Source organism: Struthio camelus, chromosome 2, assembly GCF_040807025.1.
Source record: "Struthio camelus isolate bStrCam1 chromosome 2, bStrCam1.hap1, whole genome shotgun sequence".
In the NCBI taxonomy this organism is placed as follows: domain Eukaryota; kingdom Metazoa; phylum Chordata; class Aves; order Struthioniformes; family Struthionidae; genus Struthio; species Struthio camelus.
In genome coordinates, this window is record NC_090943.1 from 124367686 (window position 1) to 124392457 (window position 24772).

At 41.5% G+C, this 24772-nt stretch overlaps 1 protein-coding gene across 2 annotated transcripts; it reads left to right on the forward strand.

Annotated features, from left to right (window-relative positions):
- Positions 1 to 706: 706 nt before the first annotated feature.
- DSG2 (desmoglein 2) lies at positions 707 to 24505 on the forward strand. Of its 2 annotated transcripts, none has more exons than XM_068933779.1 (15): positions 707 to 1025; positions 7327 to 7362; positions 8360 to 8494; positions 9834 to 9992; positions 10170 to 10314; positions 11608 to 11768; positions 12563 to 12697; positions 12834 to 13019; positions 13930 to 14189; positions 15090 to 15232; positions 16177 to 16401; positions 17767 to 17994; positions 19049 to 19173; positions 20373 to 20702; positions 22468 to 24505. In XM_068933779.1, exons 1-15 carry the CDS (start codon positions 981 to 983, stop codon positions 23488 to 23490), a joined length of 3336 nt encoding a protein of 1111 aa, XP_068789880.1. In that variant the 5' UTR covers positions 707 to 980; the 3' UTR covers positions 23491 to 24505. The 2 variants fall into 2 exon arrangements, with proteins under 2 accessions (XP_068789880.1, XP_068789882.1); XM_068933781.1 differs by having other exon boundaries at positions 867 to 1025; positions 19049 to 19177; positions 20377 to 20702.
- Positions 24506 to 24772: the final 267 nt, after the last annotated feature.

The following is a 24772-nucleotide window of genomic DNA, read 5'->3' on the forward strand; positions in this document are numbered from 1 at the left end:
CTTTGCAACTGACATAAAAGACAATGTGAAATTACTTATTGCACACTGTTACACCTTGTAATAGGAAAGACTCCCATGAGGCTGATTCTCTGGTAGAGCCCTAACATAATCATACACGATATTAAAACTGGTTACTTTAGAAACTGCAACATTTGAGCGTGATCTTAAGCACATTAACTACGTAAGCGCCTAGGAAAACAGAGGAGGTACGGGAAGTACCTCTGACTGTTTGGTCACCACAGAGAATCCGTTCTGCCCTTGTCAAGCCTTAATTCATCAGGTGCGTGGAGGAAAGATCTCTGCTAGGTAAGAGTTGAAGGATATGGTTTGAAGCATTCTAAAAAGTAGCTATGCTAAAGCAGCTCTTCAACTTATTTTCCCGCGAGCCAGTTATTTTCTCCGTATAAACTACTCATTAATTTCTCGTTTGTTCTTACAGTTACTTTGCACACCTGCGACGTGCTCCGACTCGCTCTTTTTGGCGGGGGGGGGGGCGGGGGAGGAGAGGAAAGGGGGAGGAAAATCCCCCCAAATTTGAAAGCCACACAGGAAGCGCGGCCGCGTCCCAGCCAGCCAGCATTAAAGGCGCTCCGGCTGCCGACGAGCAAACTCCGCCGGCTCCCGAGCGCGGAGCCTGCGCCGGGCGGCCGCGACCGCACGGAGCGGCCCCGGGCCGCCGCCACCGCCGCGCGTGTGCGCCAGGGCGCGGCCGCCCCGAGCCGGCGCCCGCGGGCGAGAGCGAGCCGGGGTGGCGGCGCTCCCTCCCCATTCCCGTGCTGGGCCGTGCCGTGCCCCCAGCCTCGGGGGAGGGCGGACCTCACCTGCCCAAGGCCGATGCGCCTCCCAGCCAGCCCGGACACTCCACCCACCGTCGCCTACTTGGGCGACCCCCTCCGCAGAGGCTAAGTATCCAGGCGGGGTGGTGCAGCGGGCGGTGGAGCTGCCCCCCTTCCCGGGTGCGCTGCGCGGGGCCGGCGGTCATGGCACGGAGCTCCGCTGCGGCGCTGCGGCTCCTGGCGCTGCTGGTGAGTCGAGGAGGGGAATCCCAGCGACGCAGAGCAGGAAAAGGGCTGTTTTCCACCCTGCCCTGCTATCTGGGTAAAGGGGGGAAAGGCTCCCCCCCAGGGAGGGGAGCGGCGGCCGGACCGCTTTCCGCCGCGCGGCGATGAGGGGAAAGCCCGGGCTGCGCCCCGCGGAGCGGCGCGGCGGGTGGCACCGCCGGCGCTGCTGTGCAGCGGCGCCTCCGGCGGCGGGAGGAGCTCTTCTCCCGGCCCCCGCTGGCGCCTTTAAAACGCGTTTTTGCTGTCGTTCTTGCAGCTGGAAAGTAGGTAAAAGTAACCACTGTTTTCTGTGTGAAAGTAGGTAAAGGTAGAAAAAGTTGATAAAAATGAGCGCTGCATCTCAAATGGCTTCGTTCCTCCGCCCCCCCCCCCCCCCCGAGTCTAGTAGGAACTGGAAGGTGGGGAAGAACGCGTTTCCTTTTCTTATTTGAAATGTTTTCTGTGTTTCTGAGCTATCTTGTTGAAGGAGGAGTGTCAGGAGGGAAAATGGATAATAAAATATCTAGTGGCAATCTTTATTGCCCTGTATAAATCATACAGGTTTCTTAAAAAATCCAAAATACTTTTCAGGTTTTTTCCTCCTCTGCCCTCACTCTTAGCTATCAACTTTTAGATCTTCCATTCTATGAGATAGTCTTTTTAGTCTTAAAGCGGTGTTTCACAGAGAACTGAGACCAAAATAAAAAAAGTTTGAGTTGTTTGAGTTGGACAGATGTTCTCTAGCTACCCAGGAAGCGTTCCCTCCTGTCTAACGCCTTGTTCCTTAGCTGTTCACCTTCCCAGGCTGGCAAATGCCTTCGGAAGTTGGGCAGCAGTTCACCTGGTGGACCTGAGCGGGGAAGCCAGGCTGTACGTAATGTCGGAGAGCCAAAGAGCTGGGCCGTGTTAGGCTTTTGGACAGATTGCAGGGCTGCCAGGGTCAGGAGGTATAGACAGCGGCTTTGTTTCCCGAGCTTGAGATCCAGCAAAATCAGCTTTCTTAACTGGAAACTTGTTTGGTAGCTGTAATGTGGATTTATAGTTGGCTAAGAGTCAGCCAGTAACAGTTAACAGTATTCGTAGAATCAGGCTGGGAGTTGTGCTTTGGTTGAAAAAATATATTATTCTGTTTTTATCCAAAAGCACAATGAGAAATGTGCTGCTTGTACAAAATTTTTCACTAATTCTTTCTGTAATTCCTGAACCAGTGCCAGCATCCATTTTAGTGAGCTTGTACTTGCTCGGGATTCCATTGGCTTTGCCTGAAGAAAAGAGGAAAATTATGTTCTCAGTCCCTTCAGTTAAAACCTGTGCAAGGTGCCAAATAATAAAATTGAACAAAGTTTGGTTGCTAAACACCTTAGTGTGCCTTAGATTGAATATTATAGCAAAGAGCTACCTTAGTTCATTGATATTAAGATAAGAGTGGTGCAGGTTTTTTTAGCTCTTTTTTGCTAATCTGGACAAAGCCATTAACCTGGGTGAAAATCTAGTGGCTTACTTAACAGTATCAGAATAGGGTTGTTTGTATTTCATGGTATGCAAAGAAGGCACTGAAAACTTCAAAACCAGTAAGAAACTACTAAAAAAGCAAAAGCCATAAAAAAAAGTCTTCCCAACTTGTCTTCTACTGTAGAAGCATCAAAAATATCAAATTCTTCCTTTTCTTATTTTTTCTAGAAGTGTCTGGTGGCGGTTTGCACGCTGCTCTGCAGTCTGGGTCCCCTTAGGGTTGGGCCTGGGCACCTCGTGGAGCTCCCTGCAGCTTTGTTCATGCCTGTGTCCCTGCCTCCAGCTTTTCCTGTAACAGACTGGCGCCTGCAGGATGGTAGAGTGTGCGCCTAGGTTGGGTCCTGGCCTGGCGCGTGTCCAGGGTGCACGCCCAGAGCCGCGGACCTGCGGCGCAGGCACAGGTACTGAGAATTAGAACGGGATTTTTCTTATGATTTCTTAGGCAGGTCGATGTCATGCTTTTTAGAAGAGAAGATCTTGGAAACACTATCCGTAGTTGAGTCAAAGAAGAGCTGAGAAATGTATGGATTTTATTATGCGAGTAGCAAAATTTCTTTTTTCTTTAAACATCTTCTCAGACTGTATTTCCTTGATATCGGTGATCCCTAACTCTGCTTAGTCTAGGTATGATGAAATGCAGTCCAGTATACATCAGATTACTACTGTAATTTCAGAGCCAGTAGTTATTACCTTTTAAAATACATAGAAAACTGTATGCGTGTGTGGCGGCGGGGGGAGGGCAACAAATATAATACTTAACTTTAAAAAGATCGAAGGTGAGGAAAATTTAAGCATCTCAGCTTGTATTCCCAATAACATGCTGAAATATGGTAAAAATTTCCAAGCATCTATGCAGTGATTTAATAATCTAATACTATTCCAAAAATTTAAAAATAAGGCATTATGATGAGATTATGAAAGCAGGTGTGAAATTCTAAGGTCTAGTATTTTATCCATCCTACTGAACTCAATGAATATATTATTTTAGGCACCATGCTCCAGAAGAAAGTAGATCAGTTCAGGAGAGACTACAGGAAAGCAAAAAAAAATGCCTTTCTGAATCAGGCTTCCTAAATCTAAGTTTAAGAATCATATTCTGTGATTCTTGGAGTGAGCTTAGAGAATTAGGATTATTTAATCTAGAGAAAATAAAGTAGATAAGACACCTGGTAATATTAATAAAAGGTAGTTGTGAAGAAAGAGGGATTATACTGTTTGCTGAGCCCGTTTGCATGACAAAGAGTGAGATTATGTTTAGGATCTCTAAACTTAAGTGTTTGAGTTTCTATTATGGTAGATGGAGATGTAGTTGATACAGAGGTCACCTATGCTAGTGTTTTAGTTTGGATGAAATTGCGCTTTTGAAGCAAACCTCTAGAGTGCGTGATTCTTTCTGGATGAAAGTAAATTGAAAGATGCATTCATCCACTCATGGGTGTCTGGTCCATGGGATCAAACTCATTCTAGTCTGAAGTAAAAACCACAGAGTGTGTAGTGCGGTGCTGGTTCTTGGCAGTAAGTGTTTTGCTGTACAAATTCTCTTGCACTGGGCTTTGCAAAGTAGATACAGCCACAGTCGGTGGCAGCCAGACAGAAACAGCAACTGTGAGCTGCCTTTAGGGTGCCTTGAACTGCTCGCTGCTCTCTTTGCCTGTGCATGAGAGGACCACATTTTTAGGGCATCTTGCTTTATAATGAAGCGAATGTAGACACACACACCTTCTTTCTTACTCAGCCTGCATCTTTACAGTATAAAATTTAGCTATGTTCAAAGTCTATCCATTTAGTCGCTTCCTGATTATCGCATGAACTCTCATTTGTGCTAGAAGAGCCTGCTTGTCCCTGTACATGTCACTCCCTCCTTTTCTTGGCCTCTCACCTATTCCAGCCGTCTTCAGGAAGCATTTTCTTCAAGCCTCAGATTTTCCAGCTCTTTTCTGTAACAATCCAAGTGTCTTCTGACAATGCCTCCCAGCTTTGAGTCATCAGTAGATTTCATCATAGGTGCCTTTTTTTTGTGCCAAGGCTTTAATCTACACCACATGATAGGCTCTTATACTGAGCCATTTAATAAAAAGCAGCTCTATATTACATAAAGAGGGAACTCAGAATCCAACACCTGTTGGATACGTGACTTTTCACTTTTGCTTCCAAAAAGTTTAACTGAAGAGATCTTTCCACATTTTTAAATTTGTGATTCTTAAAAATGTTCAATGAAGATGCGGGACCCCTTTATATGTTTCTTCCACGTGGATTTAGGCATGTTGTAAATGAAATTGCTGTTATTGAACACTTTTTGTAGATCTTTTAGAAGTCCCTTCTGAGATCCCCTGTGAACCGTAGAATATAAATTGAAACCTACAGAGGCAGCAGTGTTTTTTATTATCTTATCAATAAAACAGAAAATTTTGAGGTTATTTTGTTACTAGACAGACAAATCACTCTCAGATTGATTCAACTGTTTCACCTTGCACTTCCATCATACCATCATATTTCACTTTCTATTTATAATTACCAATGGGATGCTTCCCTCCTTTCTTGATATGCTTGAGTTCATCTCGGTAGAAGACCTGCCCATTCACAGACTTCAGATATTTTTGTTTATCCTGTGGTTCCCAGGAAACTTCTTGTTTTGTGCCTCTCATCTCCATTAAACATTTGGACAGAAATATTTTTCCCTTCAGTTTACCAGTAAGGACAAGCAAGGATGGTCAAGATGAGCTCTTGGCACCTCTTCACCTTCCAAAAGAGTTGCAGCCCCTGCTGAAAAACTGACTATCAAACAATTTTCCTGGCGCTTATCTCATGCACTCATTAATGTCTCATTGGTACAATACAAAATTTTTATTAAAGAAATAAAAATTCTTAAAGCTAATACAAACAATTAATGAGACTGAGAATTTTTATGAAAACAACTTGATATGCAGTCCAAGATCCTGTAGCTCTTACAGTGCCTAGCCTTTACAGGGAACTTATTGCTCACGGATTTCTGTCTTCAGGGTTCATACATTGGGAAAATTGCCACTTGAAAAACAGGGTTTTGCTGTGCAAGTTGAAACAGTCTGCTGCATTTCCCAACTCTATCCACTGTATTGTGTGGGAGAAATAAGGTCTTCTGAAAAGAAAAGACCGAAAAAAAGACTATCGTAAGATGAAGCAATTAAGACTGAGTCAGAGGAAGGAGTGAACAGGGAGAGCCCAGTCCACAATTTAGATAACAAGCCAAAGCGAATGTAAAGAACTATTGACTAATTATTTCAGGCGGAAATCACTTCTTCTGAGCCTGCTTTTGTCTTAGGCATTAATATGAGTAAAAATCATGTAAGGTGCAAAATGTAAGGAGATATAAAAGTGCTGGGAACAATAAAAGTATTCTCTTATCTGCCTATACAAAGCTTCACTTGTTGATTTTACAGGTTATAATAACCTACTTTTTTGTTGCTAAATGCCTGTGTTTTTGCACTGTTTGTTTATTTATTTGTTTGTTTTTGCTGCCTGCAGAAACACAGGCTCTATGATAATTTGCCAAGGCTCCACTTTGTTACAGCTAGCACAAGATACCTAGCTAAAGTGTTTAAGCAAAGGACATAGTTATCGTAGGCTCTGAATGCATGATGAACTGGGCATTTCTGATACTGAATTTTGACACGTTAGGACAAGGATGATTTGTTTCCTAGCATCCATCTTTCCCTATCTTATTTCTGTGAGGAATGCATGTCATTTATCCTACTAAGTTAGGTGCTTAAAGGTAAGTGGGATGAATCTAGACCACAATCTTATCAGGGAAGTTATCACTGGAAGAATGATCAGCTTTCAGATGTGAAAAGAAAGAGGATACAAGAGGGGTGGTGAAGATCTAACTTCTGCTCACCAGCCACCAGAAATTCTCTTGTTCTCTCCCTTTCAGTGGACTCTGAGGCAATCAGTAAGCTGAAACGAGCAGAGCAAGAGGGAGTAAAGCCAAGCCACTGCTCTGTTCTAGCTGTTTCAATGTGGTTGCAAAGTGTGCATCCTGCTGCGATATTTTATACAGAGCTTCCAGGCAAACAGAGGAACTTAAAACTTGGTTAGGAACTACGTTATACCGCTGCTGGAGTCATACTCTTGGGAGAGTGTGCAACCAGTTGTATAGCTGAGAAAGAAGAAAGCGTCTCTCAGACATATCTTGTTTCTTGATCTTTGTAACATAGCTACATGTGCAAAAAAACTGCATAACGTGCTTTAGAATACAGAGCATGACAGTAAGACAAATTCAAGGTAAACATCTACTTTTTCCATTCATACTTCAGCAGAAGCTTTTTTTGGTGTATTCTTGCTCTTGGGTATTGTTTAAAACCTTTTGTTCTCGTAAGTGGTCAGTAAACCACCACAACATGCAAAATCCATGATTTGCCCAGAAGAGAGTGAGCAGCTCCAGGGTGCTGCTGGCAATCAACACCTATTCCTAGTAATGGCAATTTCTCATCATTTGTTAAAACAGCTGTAAAGTTAGTATTTACTGAGAAAAGATGAATTGTTTCTTATCTGCTTCCTGCCCTGCTAGAAAAAGGAAGTGTAAACCTTTCGTTGTGCTGAATGTTACAATTATAACATATTTTTAATGTGGTTTCAGTAAATTATTCAACAGTAAATATTAAGTAGTAAATATTAACTTATATATGTAAGATTCCTTCTTCTGCATGTTTTTGCAGCTCTTACATGGGAAGTTATATAAGTTTAGTTTTAGTACTGCTCAAGTGACATAGGATTAATAATCATATAATTTGCTTTACAGATCTGTTTGAATTATGGAAATGGACTCCATCTGGAGGTAGGAAATGATGGAAAATTGCTTGTTGTTGTGTGTTTTGTGTAGGGGGTTTGTTTGTTTGTTTTTATCAGTGCCTGAAGAGGGGTTCTCTGAGCACAAAGCATGGGGCAAAGGCATGCTTTTCTTCAGCTGATAAATAGCTTGAGTTGTACTATTTTGTGAAATTTGAAACTATGCAATGGATGGTGAGATGTAAGCAGGCATGGAAGTGAATAGGATCAGTGCTACATCCATCAAACTGAGTGGCATTCAACTTTGGGAAATATTCCCTAAAACATTAAGTTTGTTGCTGTTTTCTTTGAACTGCTCTCCATAAACGAAGTAGACCGTAATTTTCTAGAAGATGTTAATTCTGAATCTGGAAACCCAGAGCCACAGTAGGACTATGCTGGGCAGAGGGGAAAGAGAAAGGTGTCATGCAGTTGAGCAGGGATAGCTAAGGCAGTGGGTGGGTTAAGTAGAGGTCTTTCACTTCTAGGACAGGTCCTGTATCAGAGAGGAGGGTGAGTATTAGGGAATATGGAGGAGAGGGTGAACAGGATAACAAGGTCTGAAATTAGGGTTTAAAAAACAGCCTGTAATGTCAGATTTCTTCCCACATCTGATGACAATCACTTAAATGCAACTATTTTGGTTGACTTTCACCAGCCCCGAGTCATGGTAACTTCCTCGTGTATTTATGTATTTAGCGCCTGCATACTTCCATCCTGATAGAGATCAGTGGTGTTTTTCTCCTCAGACAAGTTTTGAGGAATATACAGCGCTCAAATTGTGGCTCAGAAGGCCACTGCTGCTACATGGTTTCTAAAGTCATTAGCCATTAAGAGTCCGTATTTTCCCTGGAGGAAAATGAATGGAGAGATCAGCATGCAGTTTGGGCAGCCAGAAAGCCCAGGTTACAGCAAAGGGTATTCAGAAGTTTGGGCTACAACAGCAAAGAAACATTCATCTTAAATGGCCGAATGTAATGCTGAAATTTAAACTTATTTTTCCACAGGTTTACGGTCGAAAGTACAGGACTGATATGGTGTCTCATAACCACAGTCTGCTCAGACAGAAGCGTGAATGGACGGTCCCCCCTGCTTTCATACGGGAGGAGGAGGACAACTCTTACAAGAATCCAATTGCTAAAGTAAGCCCGGAAAATAGATAAATATAGAATATACATAAAAATAGAGAGATGAAAATGTAAAATAAGGGTGTGGCTGCCTTAATCATATGTACAACTGTTTCTTGAATTTTAAAGATCTATTGAATGTCAGTAAAAGATTGACACACTTGCCTTCTGTTTCCTTCCTTCAGTAAATGAGTTACTCTTGCAACCTGATTTGGGTGTCTCATCTTTTTCCAGCCACCAATTTTCATAAAATTTGTGGGACTGCAATACGTTTGAGGGTTTTTTCACTCTCCTGCCCCAACTCAGGTGTAGTTGAACTTAGCAAGTGTGTTCAAAAATTAACAACAGTGATTGGACAGTAAGATGTGCCTGAAACATGATTATGTATGTCTATTTTTTTTTTTTTTTTTAGGAAATTAAGTTGAAAATAACCAAGGTGTTATCCTGTCATGAAAGATTGATATGCATATAGTTCAGCCCCACTGCTGAAACGTGAACTCGTCACATCTGTTGCTTCAGCTTATAAAGTAACTTTTTATAGTGGTAGGCTGTTATGCCCTGCTTGGGCTTGATCAGGATCACCCTGGTGGTGATGCTTGTGCAGTGGGACACCTACTTTTCCAGGGAATTTCAGATAATTGCTGACAGCAGAGGAAGGGTGTGATTACAGTGGATCTGTCAGGGAGTAATCTCTAGTCTGTGCAACCCCTTCTACCTATTCCTCCCAGGTCTGACCTTTTCCCTCCGTTTTAGCATTTCCTCGTTCCTGGTCCCCCTCACTAGCTTAGGTCTAGTCTCCGTTAAAAAAGATGCTACAACTTAGTTTCAAGTTTTGCTTGAGTAGATTTAATCTCCTCTGCTCCACTCACTGTTCCAGACTTTTTCTTTTCTTTTCTTCTTTTATCCCCCTCCTTGATCTTTCTTCCCGTTTTATTTGTTCCTGTCCATTCAAGTAGCCAGTATCCTCCCTCTGACTCTAGCTTTTCATCTCATTCCAGTGCTTTTCCAACCCTTCCAGTCAGGCTCTTGCTTGTGCTTGCATCCTGTTGCACTCTTTGTCCAAGCAGTTCCAACTTCCTTCTCACACAGACCTCTCCATTCTGGTTTTGAGGGCTGGTTCCCCATCCCAACTGTTGCACTGTCCCATCATGTTCCTTATCTCCCTGCACTGCATCCTCAAATGAGCATGTAACACTTACGGCAATCTCCTCAAGATCTCCATACCCAAACAAGCCCAGGAAAGTGTTGTTTAATGTTTTTGTTGTTGATTACAAAAAGACCAGAAACATTTTCTCTGCGTTCGTAATGTGTTTTTATTTACTAAATGCAATTTAATCTGTTGTATTCCTGCTAGATACATTCTGATCTTGAAGAGACAGGGATAGTGGTAACTTATACTATATCTGGTCAAGGAGTAACAGAACCCCCTTATGGATTGTTTATTATCAATGGAAAGACTGGGGACCTGAACATAACAGGAAAGGTTGACCGAGAAAAGACTCCAATGCTGCTTGTAAGTTGAATAGCTATGTTTTTTCTTGCAAATGTCATTCTATGGGATTTTTTTTATTTTTATTTTTTGTTCGAATGTGTTGACTTCAGTTACTTTTAATGTTTCTGGATTTTTAATCTCCATGACAAAGTAAGGTATAGGCATATATATTCAAGTTATTTGCTTTCTGTATTTCAGGTCAGAGGTCATGCGCTGGATAAAAATGGAGCAAAACTGGAAGAGCCAATAGACCTCCCAATTAAAATTGTGGATATAAATGACAACTCCCCAGTTTTTTCACATGAATTTTTTGTTGGTTCAATTGAAGAATTAAGTAAAGCAGGTAACAGTATTTTTACAATTGTTTATTTGCTTATCTTTTCCCAACCCACGCAAGGATGCAAATGAACATAATCTTTGCTATAACATATTTGCAGTAACATGGTTCTCTTACTTGTGTGGAGATTATTTGTCTGAGTTTGCATGCAAATTTTCCATTCATGGCTAAGCTGTCCGATGTGATGAAGAGAAAGTATCCATCCACACAGAGGCAGCAGACCAGAGCAACACTTTCTTGTACGGTAACTTGATGTCAAAGCTACCACAATTCCAAGGACCAGAGTCCTTAAGAACCGTGTGGGAAATGTGGTCCACTTTCTGGGCTAGCAATCCTGCTCTCTGTGGGAGTCGATTCCAGCCTGCCATGCTGAGGAGAAGCCCTAATTTTCCTGTGGGCTGGACAAGTACTTGGCTGTTAGAGCGTTTGACCTTGACCCAAACTCCAACAGAGAAGTTAGCAGTAGTTTTCCTATTAGCAGGCGGCAACATATCGGGGTCATTCGATCAGATCTTGGGGCAACACATAGTTTCCCAGGAGGTAAGAAAAGGAAAGCTTGGGTAAAGCAAGTTGATAAATCCTTCATGGTGTCTGTTTCAATGTTACAGTAATCTGAAGAAATAAATTATTGAAGATCCAGTTCTGTGAGGTATTGAGTTCTCTCCTTCCTCTCTGAAGTCAGTAGGAGCCATATGGTAGTCACCTGTAGTCACCTGCATCCCAGCTAATGTTTAAACTCAATATGGGTACTAGAAATGAAGGTATGCCCTTGCCAAGAGGGCAGGATCCTGTGGCATGGCTTAGAAGAGCATTGCATCCTGGGGTCTACCATGTATTTTGAGTTAAGCTGTTGGAGGATATTAGCAAAGAGCAATTATTTTGTTAATGTTCAGATAGAAAAGTTAGTACTGCTCCCTTTAGTGTGATGTGTGGTGGAATACAGGTTGTGTCTAACATAGCTTTCTAGTTTTCTTTTGTTTATATCTGGAATTTTCTGTCAGAATTTTTATCAGAGTTCTCATTACTTAATCTATCAAATAACTCTGGGGCACTGAATTCTGTAAATTGGAGATGTGTGTTGATAATTTGTTTTTGTTTATTAGAGGCTATACTCTTAGCAAGTATTACTTGGATCTTAGGATCACTTCTTCAGCTCAATTCATTAAATAAGTAAAGGCAAGAACAACAGAAAATTGTGCAGCACGTCTGACAGCACTCCCTTACCTGGAATGCTGCAGTAAAAATACTTGCCAATGCATGGCAGTGTAAACCAATACTATGTTTTGTTTGCTTTTTCAGGTACAATTGTAATGAGGATAAATGCAACAGATGCAGATGAACCAAATAATCTAAATTCCAAAATTGCTTTCAGAATCGTTTCCCAAAATCCTAGTTCTGCGTTCCATATAAGTAAGGATACTGGTGAAGTTCAAGTAGCAGCAATAAACCTTGACAGAGAGGTAAAATAACTCCCACTGGTATCTCGTAACAGCATGCTTCTAATGCCTCTTGCTTTGGCACCACCTGCCCAGGCAGAGAGCTGGTGCTCTCTTCTTCCTTTGCCCCTTTTGGGATTAAAGGATGATCCCTTGCCTGCTTGATGCATATTTTTTTCAGGGACTGGGAGGGGGGAGACGGGATAAAGTTTGTGTTGCCTGGTCACCTCCTGTGCTGCCAGCTTACTGCAGCCCAAGCCGCAATCGCACGGAGCGAGGGGTCGCTTTGCCCTGCTGCAGAGCAAACAGCAAGGATGGCCAGCGTCACCCTCTGCAGAGCTGCTGGCTGTACTGTGGTTTTTGTAGCCTGTTATGTAAAGCAGGGTGCAAAGAGTTATGACACCTACTGCTATGAGACAGTTTTGAAAGCTGTGTGTTGTCAGCAGCTTCACCTCTGCTTGCATGTATTTTTGCTAGCCAGCAGATGGTGATGGTTGGCAGTGTCTCTGCATCTACCCTTGTCATAGCATGCAGGTGTCTCTGCTTCTGTCCCTGCTCATGTCCACTGACCTTCCGTTCTTTTTAGATGAAGTCTAACTCTTTGTAGGGAAATGTAAAAATCCAAATCCTTTCCTAAGTCCAGGACTCCAGCGGAGGCAATCAAGGTAGTTGTATGTGAGATTTAATACTAGTTAGAGAGAGGGGGTGTTATAACTGTCCTTTCCATGAGAGAGAGCTACAAAATATAATAAGGATAATAATCTATGCTAAAAAACTTTGCTTTGCTTTTAAATGTTTAATTCTTTTTATTGTGACAGACACACAGTAGCTATTCTTTGACGGTAGAAGCAAAAGACAGAGGTGGTGAATCAGGTGGGAATACTGCAAAATGTTCTTTAGAAATCAAGATTTTAGATGTCAATGACAATTTTCCTGTTGTGGAAAGCAGTATGGTAAGTATGCTTACAATATTCTTATTCTCATACCTGCCAGTATCACATTGTTTGCAGCTTCGTTATGCAGACTTTCCTGTACTGAAGAAATGAGGTAAATCATCACATCTTTTTAAAGAGTATTGTTTGATTGCAGCTTGAAGGAAGCATTGAAGAAAATAGAGCAAATGTGGAAATTATGCGAATAAAAGTATTTGACAAAGATGAAGAGTTTTCCGATAACTGGCTGGCAAAATTTGCATTTGCTTCTGGTAATGAAGGTGGCTATTTTCATATAGAGACAGATACCCAAACAAATGAAGGGATTTTGACTCTTGTGAAGGTTAGTATATTCTTTACAGAATCTCCTTTAAATATCAGAATAATTTAGTCTTTTTAGTATAAACTGACATATAGATTATTTACATTCAGTTGGTTTGTAAACTGTAAATAACTTTTCTGGTGAACATTGCTCCTTTTCAATGTTCCTTAATATATAAAACAATATCATGCAAAGTAACTATTTTGTCCAGCATTTCCATTTGCATTCTATGTGAAACTCAGATGTATCTCTATGGGCAGAAGTCCCCAAACTTTTCTATTTGTCAGCAAGATGAACATGTACACTCTAACCTTTACCTTATTTTTGCTCTCCTTGGTGGTCTCAGTTTAATTTTTATTTCCCGTGGCCAAAGATAACATTGCAGGCAATGCTTGCTCCATGAGCCATAGGCTACAGACTATTTATTTTTGTAAGCTTCCATTTAGCTTCCACTCCCTTTCAGACCATAAGAACTGAAGATACATAGTACCCTAAGAACTCCATTTTTTGGTTTTTGTTTGTGTGTGTCTGTGTGTGCGCGCATGCATGCCTTCTGGTTTCCTTGACTAATTGTAAAAATTGGTAAGCACTAAGGATTTGGTAAGAAATATTTGAAGAGCCAAGTTATACTGAGTACTGATGCATTGAAAGTAAAGATGGAATATACGGGTAAGACTCATTGCAGCTATCCTTGAATTAGTTTAAGTTCAGTAACATAAAAGATATAACTATGATGCCAACCATGGGAAAATAAAAAGAAAATCTATTATACACTCTTAAGAGGCAAAGCATTATATATTGAGAGTAACATGTTAGCTGACAGTTCTTCACACTATAGTATCTTTCACCAATGTTATTTAAATACTAACTGAATGACTGTTGTCTAGATATCAAATTCTGAGTGATCTCTCTTTTTCTGTGATTGCTCTAGGAACTAAATTATGAAGAAATGCAAAGTCTAAACTTGGGCATTGTTGTTACAAATAAAGCAGAATTCCATGAGTCCATTAGAAAGAGCTATAAAGCACAAGCAATTCCAATCAAAATTAATGTGATTAATGTCCAAGAAGGCCCTAAATTCCCAGCTGGCATAAAAATTATTGAAGCGAGTGAGACCATGCGGAAAAACCAGATTATTGGACAATATCAAGCCTATGATGAAGACACTGGAAAAGTAGCAGAGCGTATTATGTAAGAATCTTCTTTTTATAACCATCCTAACTATTTATAGAGTATGTCAAATTAAATTTTCCTTAAAAAAAAAAATATATATATATATATATATATATAGTGGACTGAAATAACTTCAAAGGCAATCTGTTTGCTACTATGTGTAATTGAGACCTAAAAAGAAAACATCATAACCATCAATATTCTGTTATGTAGAAAACTGCTGGCTCAAAAATCCTACTTGTTTTGATGTATATGGCAAGAGCTGAGTGTTTCTGCTGAAACTGTCTGTGCTTGTATGCTATTTGTCATGCCTCTACACTTTTCAGAGTAAGCTTACTCATTTGACTTTGTCTGTGGAAATATTAGGAAGAAATATACAGACATTTATAGAAATCGGACAAAAGGGTGTAAGATAGATAAGTTTGCATGTGCATATATGTGGCTGCATTCGTTTTTGTGTGTGTGTGTCTCACTGTTTTCCAGCCGAATTTTGATTGAAGCATTGCCATGGCGTTCGCAGACACAGTTGCAACCAGCTGTGGAGCCCTGTCTTCCGCTCCTGTAATATGGTCTCTGTTGCTGCTGCTCAGATTTTGGGGGGGATAAGGATAGAAGGGAAGAAGGGAACCACAGCCAGAAGCAGAGTTCACTCTCCTGTTCTTTTCTTGCCCTCAGTCTACCTTTTTATAATGCCTCTACGCTCAAATCCTGGCTGACGCTAGAGAGGGAGAAGGAAGTTTCAAACTTGGGGTATGTTTATAATCTTAGGCTTATAGTTGAAACCAGTTACAACAGCAGGAGAGTCGGGCTTCATACCTGGGCATCTGGTCTCAGCTTTGCGTGAGGAGTAAGCTGCCTTTTCCACTGAAGACTTTGTGCGTTATAAATATGTGTACTTTTATATGCACTTTTTATCAGGTACATCAAAGGAAGAGATTCTGCAAACTGGATTACAATAGACGCAGTTACAGGTGAAATCAAACTTGCAAAAGACCTTGATTATGAATCGGCTCATGTAGTAAACGGCACCTACACTATCACCGTGTTGGGCGTAACTAAAGGTAAATTGAAAGGGTTTCTGAGGTGTCCATTTCTCTCTTCTTTGACTAGACAAAGTTAAACACATGGTTAAAATGTGTGTAATATTCAGATGGTAAAGTTAACGCGCTCTAAGAGAAACTGCCAACGCTCGGCTATGCTACTGACAAGCACTTTCTCACGTGAAAGCTGCCGTCAAAGTCAGTGCAGACGTTCAACTAAACAGATGATTGAAGGCCAACTCCTCTATTTCTGGAAGTAGAGATACTTTTTGTAACACCTCTTTAGGCTATAGCTGTCTCTTACTGCATTCTGAAAACACACCTGAATGTTTTTCTGATGCTACTTTTAACAACACCTACAGGTATAAAACAGCTGCTAAGTAAGTGTTGCATGTCTTCCTCTTTTCAGTGAGGGGGGACTGCTTTGCCTTAACTGTCTTGGCACTGAAGCTGTTAAAAATGATACACACTCTTACTGAGAAGTCTTGGTGAGAAGGTGGAATCTGTTTTGCTGCAGGGGTATTACCTACTGAAACGAAATTATGAAAGTTTTTGTGAAGCTGGACAAGAACGTCCCTTATAAAGACGGAAACTGGGTCAATCTCTCGATAATCAGCAGGTTTCAGAGTCCTAAGTTTTTTTGAATGCTAAGCAAGAGAGGCATTTGAAACTTCTGGTGCATATAATTAGAATTCTCGTTTTGTAGTCTGCGTGCTACTGTACAACTGTATGTAGGAAATGCTTTTTAAAATTAAAATAGTGAAAGAACTTTTCTTCAAAAGAACCTTCTCAATATGTTTATAAATACTAGGGATGAAATATTGCACCCATCAAGTTCAGTGACATCAACATTACTCTTTCAACTTGCTCTTTCTAAAGCAAAGATTATTAAAGTATTAAACTGTTTTAGGTAAGACTTTTGTACATATTTAATGAATATAACTTATCAAATTCTATATTCTTAGATTTCCCAAAGAAAACAGTCACCGGCACAATCCTTATTCAAGTTGAGGATGTGAATGATAACTGTCCGGTTATTGTGGACCCTGTACGGACTGTGTGTTCAGATACAAAATTAATTGATGTTACAGCTGTTGATTTGGATAGTTACCCAAACAGTGCTCCCTTCAGCTTTACTCTCCTTGAGCCAGAGGGGACAACAAAAAATTGGATGATTGGATCCAGAAATGGTAAGAAAATATATTGTAAGTTACTTTCAGTTCTTTAGAGTTCTGCAAGGGTGTTGCATTTTAATTCTGGTCAAACTGATAGCTTAACCAATCCAGACAAAAAATTCCCACATATATGGAGTCATGCATGAAGACACATCATTTGCATCCTACTCCCTTCTCTCTAGTGCATGTAAAAGCACAATTACGTATTCTGAGACCTACCCCCTTCCCTCAGATGGACCATCTTTGTCTAGCTTGACGACCTCTATGTGGCATCCAGGAGTTTGTGGATGACACTGGGATTAAACCGCATCCCATCTTGCCACTGAAAGCAAGCAAAGGGATGCAAGATGCTATCTATTAAAACTAAGCTTGACTGTGTTACTGGGCTGCGGTTGCTTTAGTCTTTAAAAAAGAGAAAGAGGAAAAAAAAAAAAAGTCTTCATAGTGTGGGCCCTGAAAAAGGAAAATGCTGTGCAACCTGTCCAAGATTCTACTTCCCCTAGATACACTAGGGGAACTGCAGGCAACTGCAGGCCTCCGCAATTGCGGCACTCTTTCTTAAATCATTTGAATGAGTGCGGTGAAATGAGATAAGCATTTTCTTTTCACATTCACGTTCATACACATCTAGGAAGTACTTAAAATAAATGCTTCAGGTAATTGGAAGGCACCAGAAAATACTTTTTCTTCCCAAAATCCTTATTTTGTCATCTGTAACATGACAGGATAACACTACAAAGCAGAAGACAGTCATCCTGATCACCAGGTTTAGGACCAAGAAAGAATTCTTTCTTTTTCTCACCCCAGAGACTAGAGGTCAGTCTAGCAGTAATTGTACAGAAGTTAGGCTAGCAGTAATTGTAGGGATTATTGCTTTTCAGAATAGGGTGGTGTTTCCCACCTGGGATCATTTGGGTATCTCTCACCTAACTGTGTCTTTGACATCACACGGCCACAAAAATAGGTGGTATTTTAACTCCCCTGGTCTCTGCCTGTGGCCTGCAGGATTATTCTCCTACAGGCTGAAACTGTTTTTGTGAATTCAGCCTTTAGTTATTGGGATGACGTAAAGGTTAGGGCTAGACAGGTGATCAGACTGTATTATGTAATAGTCTCTGCTAGCTTGAAACTCTTCCACAATTATCTAAGACTGCAAATGAGGACAGCTGCTTTGTTACCAGCATGAATGATTTGATAAAAATAGCAGTGTATAAGCTGTAGCAGCAGCTAATTGAAGTTAATTCCACTGCACTGGTGTGACTTAACTGGGGGCTGGGATGGGAGGCTGGGAAAACTTAATATCCTTTAGTTTACAGGAGCTAACTTTCTCTTCACTCACTTGTTATTTTCCTTTTCTTTAACCCCACCCTTCTGCCTCAGACACTAGCATACAGCTGATCCCACAGAACCTAAAAGTTGGTAAAACTGAAGTTCCAATCTTAATACAAGATTACCAAGGGTTCAGCTGTACCCAGAAACAGTCTCTGCAGTTGACTGTTTGTACGTGTCCACGTGACAGCTCTATACCCGCATGCGCCGAAAGTCAGTCAGCAGGTCTGGGACCTGGAGCAGTTGCACTAATCATCTTGGCATTTTTACTTTTGCTGCGTAAGTAATTGTTTTATATTATCTCAGAAGCGCTAAGAGTAGGGTCTGCAAGGCACCTGAGAAGAAACAGTCCCTGCTCTCAGAGCTTATCATCTCTATTTACTTTGTGAATAAATTCCTAGTCTTTATGACGTCATGGAAAATTTCCAGCTAATTTGGTAACATCAGCATTTCACCCTCAAAAAATTCAAGCTGTACATTTTAAAATTAATATGTGTGGCTTGCATATGTGTTTATCTTGCCATAAATACCATGTGGAGAAGCAATAAGAAATCTTCTCAGCATTTCCCACACTTCCCTATGTGAATCCTAGCTCTTCCCACTCAAGCCACAGTGCTGTGGTTGCTCTCCATGCTCTTCTCAGTCACGGACAGCTTGGATATGGTTACTGTTGCGAATAGCACGTGATGATGATCTTTAGTAAGACAAAATGGAAAGTCAAAGGATAAAAAGATAAAAAGAACATCACTTGGGGTTAGGGTATGGCCATGTATACCAATGCTATATTTAAACCGGAAAAAAATTTATTGCTTATGCTAGTGTCAATCTAGCTGTAGCAAAACAGAGTTCCTTCCAGGCAAGTATGTTCTGCTCCTGAAGCAAGACTGTTCAGTTCCCCAAGTAATACTGTAAACATATCATAGGTGTGGTGAGGTGTAATCTATATAAAGTCATTTATTTGTCTAGTAGTAAAAGAACAGGCAGACTTAAATTTTAAGGTTGTAGAGTGGTATTTGGGGCTTGATTTTTGCAATGTGATATTTTCAGTAGAAATGCAGCTAAATATATACACGATCACTTGTAAGACTAAGACCTTGACACAGGTTAATGATCAGTTTACTCTCTAGGAAACCATCCTGGCATATGGGTCTTGGAAATATCTTGAATATTTAGTAACTTGTCTGCAGCCCTTATCAGTCCTTATGCTGATCATTCATTAACTCATTAAAGATGCATTTCTGTATAGGAGCTGCCCAGGTTTTTCAGTATTTGCTGTTACCATGCTTTGGCCCTAATCATCACATAGTTGATGACAATCTGTGTTTCCTTGCAGTTATTCCACTATTATTGCTGTTGTGTCCATGTCGATCGAGAGCTAAGGGATTTGCTGCAATACCAGACTACAGTGAGGAGATGTTACGTAAATGGAACAGTGAGGGAGCAGCTCCCGAAGAGAAGGCATGTTTACCTAATAACATTTCACTTTGATTTTCATCCAAGTATTTCAGTTTCACACTTGTCATCTCTTCCACGTTATGGGTTGGTGTTTCAAAGCTGCAGAGCAGCTAAACCACACATGAACATTAATTAAAATTAACTCTGTTAGGCTCAGTGGAAGATATGTGAAGCATGAATTCCATCAACAGCTCTGGGAATACCAACCATGATGATTAAATTCCAGAGTAAAGGGAAAGTAATCAAGCAAGTGTTGATAGTATCTCAGCAGAAGATAATGTGGGAAAAGCATTGATGCTGTAAAGTATTTGCATTTGCAAGCCTGGAGTGTTCTGTGATCATTTGGGAGCATGTTAAAGCAGCAAAAGAATGGGTTATAAAGCTTAGCTTCCCATCACTAATTTAAAGTTTCAGGTTGCATTATAATTGACTTCCTCATATTCTTCCTTCTTGAACAGAAGAAATTCTAAAAAAAAAAAAAAAAAGAGCAGAAATTACTTGAAATATGTAAAGGGAAAGAATAACAGTGAGTTCAAGAGAAGTTTGCTCTTTCTTGTTGTCTTACAAAACCCAATTTTCAAAAAATGGGCATGACATTGGCACGCTTTTGGGTACTAACAAAGAAGCAGGAGTAAGGTAATAAACTTTGATTTTTTTTTGGGGGGCCAATACCCCCACTAGTTGTTAACGAAAGACAGTAAACTTAATAGGGAAGCCAGACTTCCTGGAAAGAGGAAAGGTCCAGGTGTTACCACGGAAGAGACAGTAGGTAGTATATGCTCTCCACTTTTTTGCTTGGGGAAAGCTGGGCAGTATCACATGATGCCTCTCTGGCTGAAGGGACTACCAAAATTTTCTTGGAACGGTTGAGCTCTTTAGAGTTTCACAAGTTTCTCTCTCTCTTTTTCCTTTTTTTTTTTCCTCCTCTTCCCCTCTTTTTGATTCCCAACTCTTTGAGTTTTAAGAAAACAATGCATCAACAGAAACACTCCTATCTTTCTTGAGAACACAGTCATGGAAGCTACACCCTATTTCATGAGGCACTTTACTCTTTGCAGCTACATGTTGTAAGCGCAAATTTGAACAAGTCATCAAATGGCACCCTTCCAGGTCCCACCCAACCCTACTGCTGGTTTGGTGAGTTCAGTGTGCTTGACAACGCAGCTTTCATGTCAAATCTTAATTTGTGTTGTTTTATGTAGCCAGTGCTAAACCTCATCGCATCCACTGCAGCGGGGAAGTCAAGAGAAGCAGACAGCAGAGCAGGAGCAATGAGTGCAGAGGAAGCTGCAGCAGGAGGCAGCAATTCTGCATCTAATGTAAGAGAGCATTACAACACTGTGACCAGGACCAGTGAAAGATGGGAAGAGCAAAAGCCTCTCTTTTCTGGTGCTGATTATGGAGCCATGGCAGCTGGAGGGGCTGAAGGTGTGACAGCTGGAGAAGGCAAGACACTGGTGGCCGGAGGAGGTGTGATGGTGGGAGCTGGAGGAGCCATGAATGAAGAATTTCTAAGAGACTACTTTAGTGATGTAAGCATATGACCTGAGTAATAGTGTCTTGATATTGATGCTTAGAGATACTAGTATGTGATTCTCGGGAAAGCGAGTGGTGAAATGCCATTCATGTTATTACAGATCTTGACCTGGATACAGTGTTCTATGCTGTGTGTATATGCGGTGGGGGCAGCTTATGGGTTCAGGTTCACATGTGGGACTTAAAGCATGACAATGCTTGGTCTTGTAAACACTGAGTATTTACAAGATGACCCTGATGAGACCCTCCTTGAGAGAGACTGGGGAATGGAATCCAGGATATTTGGCAGCAACCAAGGAGCCCCTTGTTCACGAGGAGAAGTCGTGAGGGAGATGATGTGATATAAACCTCAGGGGCTTAAACACTTTGCGCTAGTCTGTAGGGAGGTACCTTCATGACTCTTCATGAGTCACAGCTAAGAACTTTATCGTGGAGCAAGTGCTTGGAAGATAAGCTATAGATGGCAAAGGGTAGAGGGTGAGGTCTGTTTAGTCAAAACAGCTGACAAAGTGGTGCTGGTGTTGTCTTTTTGCCCAACACAGCAGATGTTCCTCAGCACATTGTGCTTTGTAGCGTTGTACATAATCTGAGCATAACTAGCTGCTCAGGTCCTGCAGGAGGGCTTAGTGAAGTGACTACAGTCAACTTTACAACTTTTGGGAGGCTAAAATATCTCAGATTATGGGGGGGAAATGAGACAAACAAACAAAAACAACAACAACAAACAGACAAATAACCAATCCAGGTAGTTTCAGATGTATGCTGTGGTGGTTTGGTGGGTTTTTTTTGTTTTTGTTTTTTTGGTATGTGTGTGTAGAAGCATCTCGGAGAATGTGCCTACTTACAGGATCAAACACAGATCAACATATAGAGGGAATTTGGATCTGAATATATACCATGTTGTCCAGGTGCCTAAGCTAACATGGACTCCAAAACCTTGAATATGGCAGCAGAGTGGCTCTGAACACAAGCCAACAAACACATTAGGTAAAGCTGGTTCAGCAGGCCCAGGATATTTGGCTGTCTTTGCTCATGGAAGCAAAGCTGGTACAAGCACGTACAAGGATATTCAATCTAGTACTGGCAGCTAATTTTGTTGTAGATGTTGTTTCCAGACTGAGCTGGTCCTGGAAGCAGTGTATTCATGACCCATGAGCCCTGCTTCTTCCAAAATGGCTTGTTTAGCACCAACTTACATGTTGGACTTAAATCGTTTAATGCATATGGAAACCTAGGTATTTAACTTTGCAGTTTGTTCACTCTCTTGCGCCTTTGGCCAGATTCTGCAGACTATGCTGGTGCAAGGGGCCATGGCAGGTGATGACATGTCAGCCTGTACTCATTAAACATATGTTTAAGAATTAGGATACTCTCAGGTATGGTTTTGACACTCTCCCACAGAGGCTTACATGTGAAGTAACATTCACTGAACCAAAACAAAAGCGATATTGGCATGTTTGTGAGGATAGAGCATCTGGCAATTTTAACAGCAGATGGTGATAGTACTTAAGGTTTGTCGTTTAATCTCAGAGTGAATTATGCTTTTTTTTCTCTCATTTAGCGCACTGTCAAGTTCAGATTAATTTCAGGTAGGTGAAAAGCAGTGCTAGACACTACCCTTGGTTGGTTGGCAGTTTTTTTGGAGTCAGTTAAATTCTTATTTTAACCTTTTTTTGACAAAGCATTCCTGATCTTCAAAGTTGATAATGTCTGGAACTGCCATTAATGAACTTCATGCTTGCTTTTGTTTTTTGTCTTTAGAAAGCTGTCTCTTTCGCGGATGAAGATGAAGCCCAAGCTGCAAAGGATTGTCTCCTGGTTTATTCTCAGGGAGAGTCAAGCTCTCCCCATGGGTCCGTCGGCTGCTGCAGCTTTATTGAGAGTGATCTTGATGACCGTTTCCTTGATGATTTAGGAGATAAATTTAAGACTCTAGCAGAAATATGCATGGGTAGGCATATAGACATGAAAGACAGTAACTCCAGAAGTGAATCCGGTTTCAGTCATAATGATGCAAAGCCGCGGTTCTTGGATAAGCCAGGTACTTTCATTTCCGAACAAGCCTCTGCCTCAGGCAGCTGCTCGCAGCCAGCCCTGGCAGCGCTCAGGGATAATGCTGTAGGAACAAACACTGTGTCTCAGGAGGTGGTCACGGAAACCACCTTTGTGTCAAGGTCTGGGCAGCATGAGGCCAGGCCTGTTGCCAAACCGTACTCTGACAGCAATGTTACTGTGACAGAAACGTCCTATTCTGTGGACCCCCCTGCCGCTGTTTTTGTAGATCCCCAGTTTAAGGAGAACGTAGTGGTGACAGAGAGAGTGTTTGCACCTGCTTCAGGCTTGCAGGACATGGTGGAAATTCCCGATTTGCCAAGTGGAAATAATGTGGTGGTTACAGAAAGGATGATTAAAGCAGAGGGCACCAGGCCAGGGGTCTTAACAGCCCAAGATCTCCCAGACTCGCAGTACGTTGTCGTGAGAGAGCGGGAGAGGGTGCTTGTGCCCACTTCCAATCAGGGCTCACTGAGCTTCCCCCGTTTATCTGAAGGGCAGAACATGGTGGTGACTGAGCGGGTAGTCACACCAGCCCAGATCTCGGGGATGCAAAGCAGAAGCGAGCAGACAGCAGATGCTGGACCTGGAAGGCAAGAGCAGGTATTAATCACAGACTCCCTGCTCAACCAGCCAGGCCCAGCCTCAGAGGGGACTCCTCTTGCTGGGTCCACTCTGAGCAAGTCTTCGCGAGTCACAAAATACAACACTGTACAGTACAGTCGCTCATAAACAGGGCCTCTCCCAGGCGGCTGTGTTTGGCTTCCTTTATTTCAGTACACACTTTGCTTTTGAGCTCTTTCTTGAGCTCTGTACTTTTTTGAAGCTTTAAAAATGGCACGGACTGTCTTGTGGTAGTTTCTATAAATAAGGATTATGACCAAGAGGCTAAAAAAGAAATCTGATGTTGTTATGTAACACTTGGGATGGTGCTTTCAAAGTGGAAAGGTGCACGAAATATTTTTTCCTTGTTTGTTAGGTTTGTAATTGCTTTTATTATTCAGTTAGCATAATAACACATAACTACAGCTGTGTAATCATGGAAAAGCAGAAAAAAATCTAAAACTCGTGACAGATAGTAGGGTACAAAGCAGAAGGTAAGTTTCTGAACTGTGGCTTAGTCTGCCTGATAAGGTCTCCCCAAAAGAGGCATCAGTTTCTCATTGGGTGATTTCCCATTTTTTCCCTTGTGGGCCAGGGCAGCTCCACCCTGCAGCTGCAGCTCCATAGCTCCAGGCTTTAGTGAATTTACAATGAAGTCTCTCCTTCCTGAGAAGGCCGCTCCCCAAAGTTCTTGTGTCCTTAGGGCAGCAGTGTGCCCCTCTCCTGGCGGGATGGCACAACTTCAGGTTGTCAGCATTTGTGTCTTCTGAGTCATCAACTGCATGCTGGCACATGGGTGAGTAGCACCCACTCGTAGAGAGCGAGTAGCAAAAATGCAGAGAACTTAAATTGTTCACTGCCTCCTGAGATAAAAAATTTCTTTGTTTGGCCTAGGTCTAGACTGACAGAATATAGAAAAATAAGCATTTGTATCATACAGGTTTTAGCTCACTGCTAATTCATCATTTAATAATGCATGAGAAACAGCCAAAACTTACTTTAGCGTTAGAACCAGGGGTTCGGTGGCTTCTGTTAGCAAAGTTTATGGTCCTTAGATGTCTATTGGGTCTGATTTACAAGGGCAGTTAAGTGATTTTATTTACATCTGTGAACTGTCAAGCACAGAAATGACAGTGCAGCCTAACACGCATTTTTGAAGCTCTGCTGACTCCATTATCAGAAGTCCTGTGGCCTGTCTAGCGTTGTGTAATGGTAGCCTCTATTAGCTCTGACAAGAAAATAGAAATCTCACTATAGTTCTGCAACAACTTAGAATTTTTTTTTCCTTGAAACTTATGTGGTAAAAGGGGAAAAGAGTACTGTAATATTTGGCACTATGTATATATGCACATGTAAATATTTATTTTTATGCAGTTGAAACATTTAAAGTGAGTTTTTTATAAAAATATAT

Excerpts from the sequence above, each read along its gene's own strand:
- DSG2 (XM_068933779.1), top strand. The coding sequence starts at position 981 with ATGGCACGGAGCTCCGCTGCGGCGCTGCGGCTCCTGGCGCTGCTG. Across the intron at positions 8,495-9,833 it reads ACAAGAATCCAATTGCTAAA|ATACATTCTGATCTTGAAGA; the intron begins GTAAGCCCGGAA and ends TATTCCTGCTAG. Across the intron at positions 9,993-10,169 it reads AAAAGACTCCAATGCTGCTT|GTCAGAGGTCATGCGCTGGA; the intron begins GTAAGTTGAATA and ends TCTGTATTTCAG.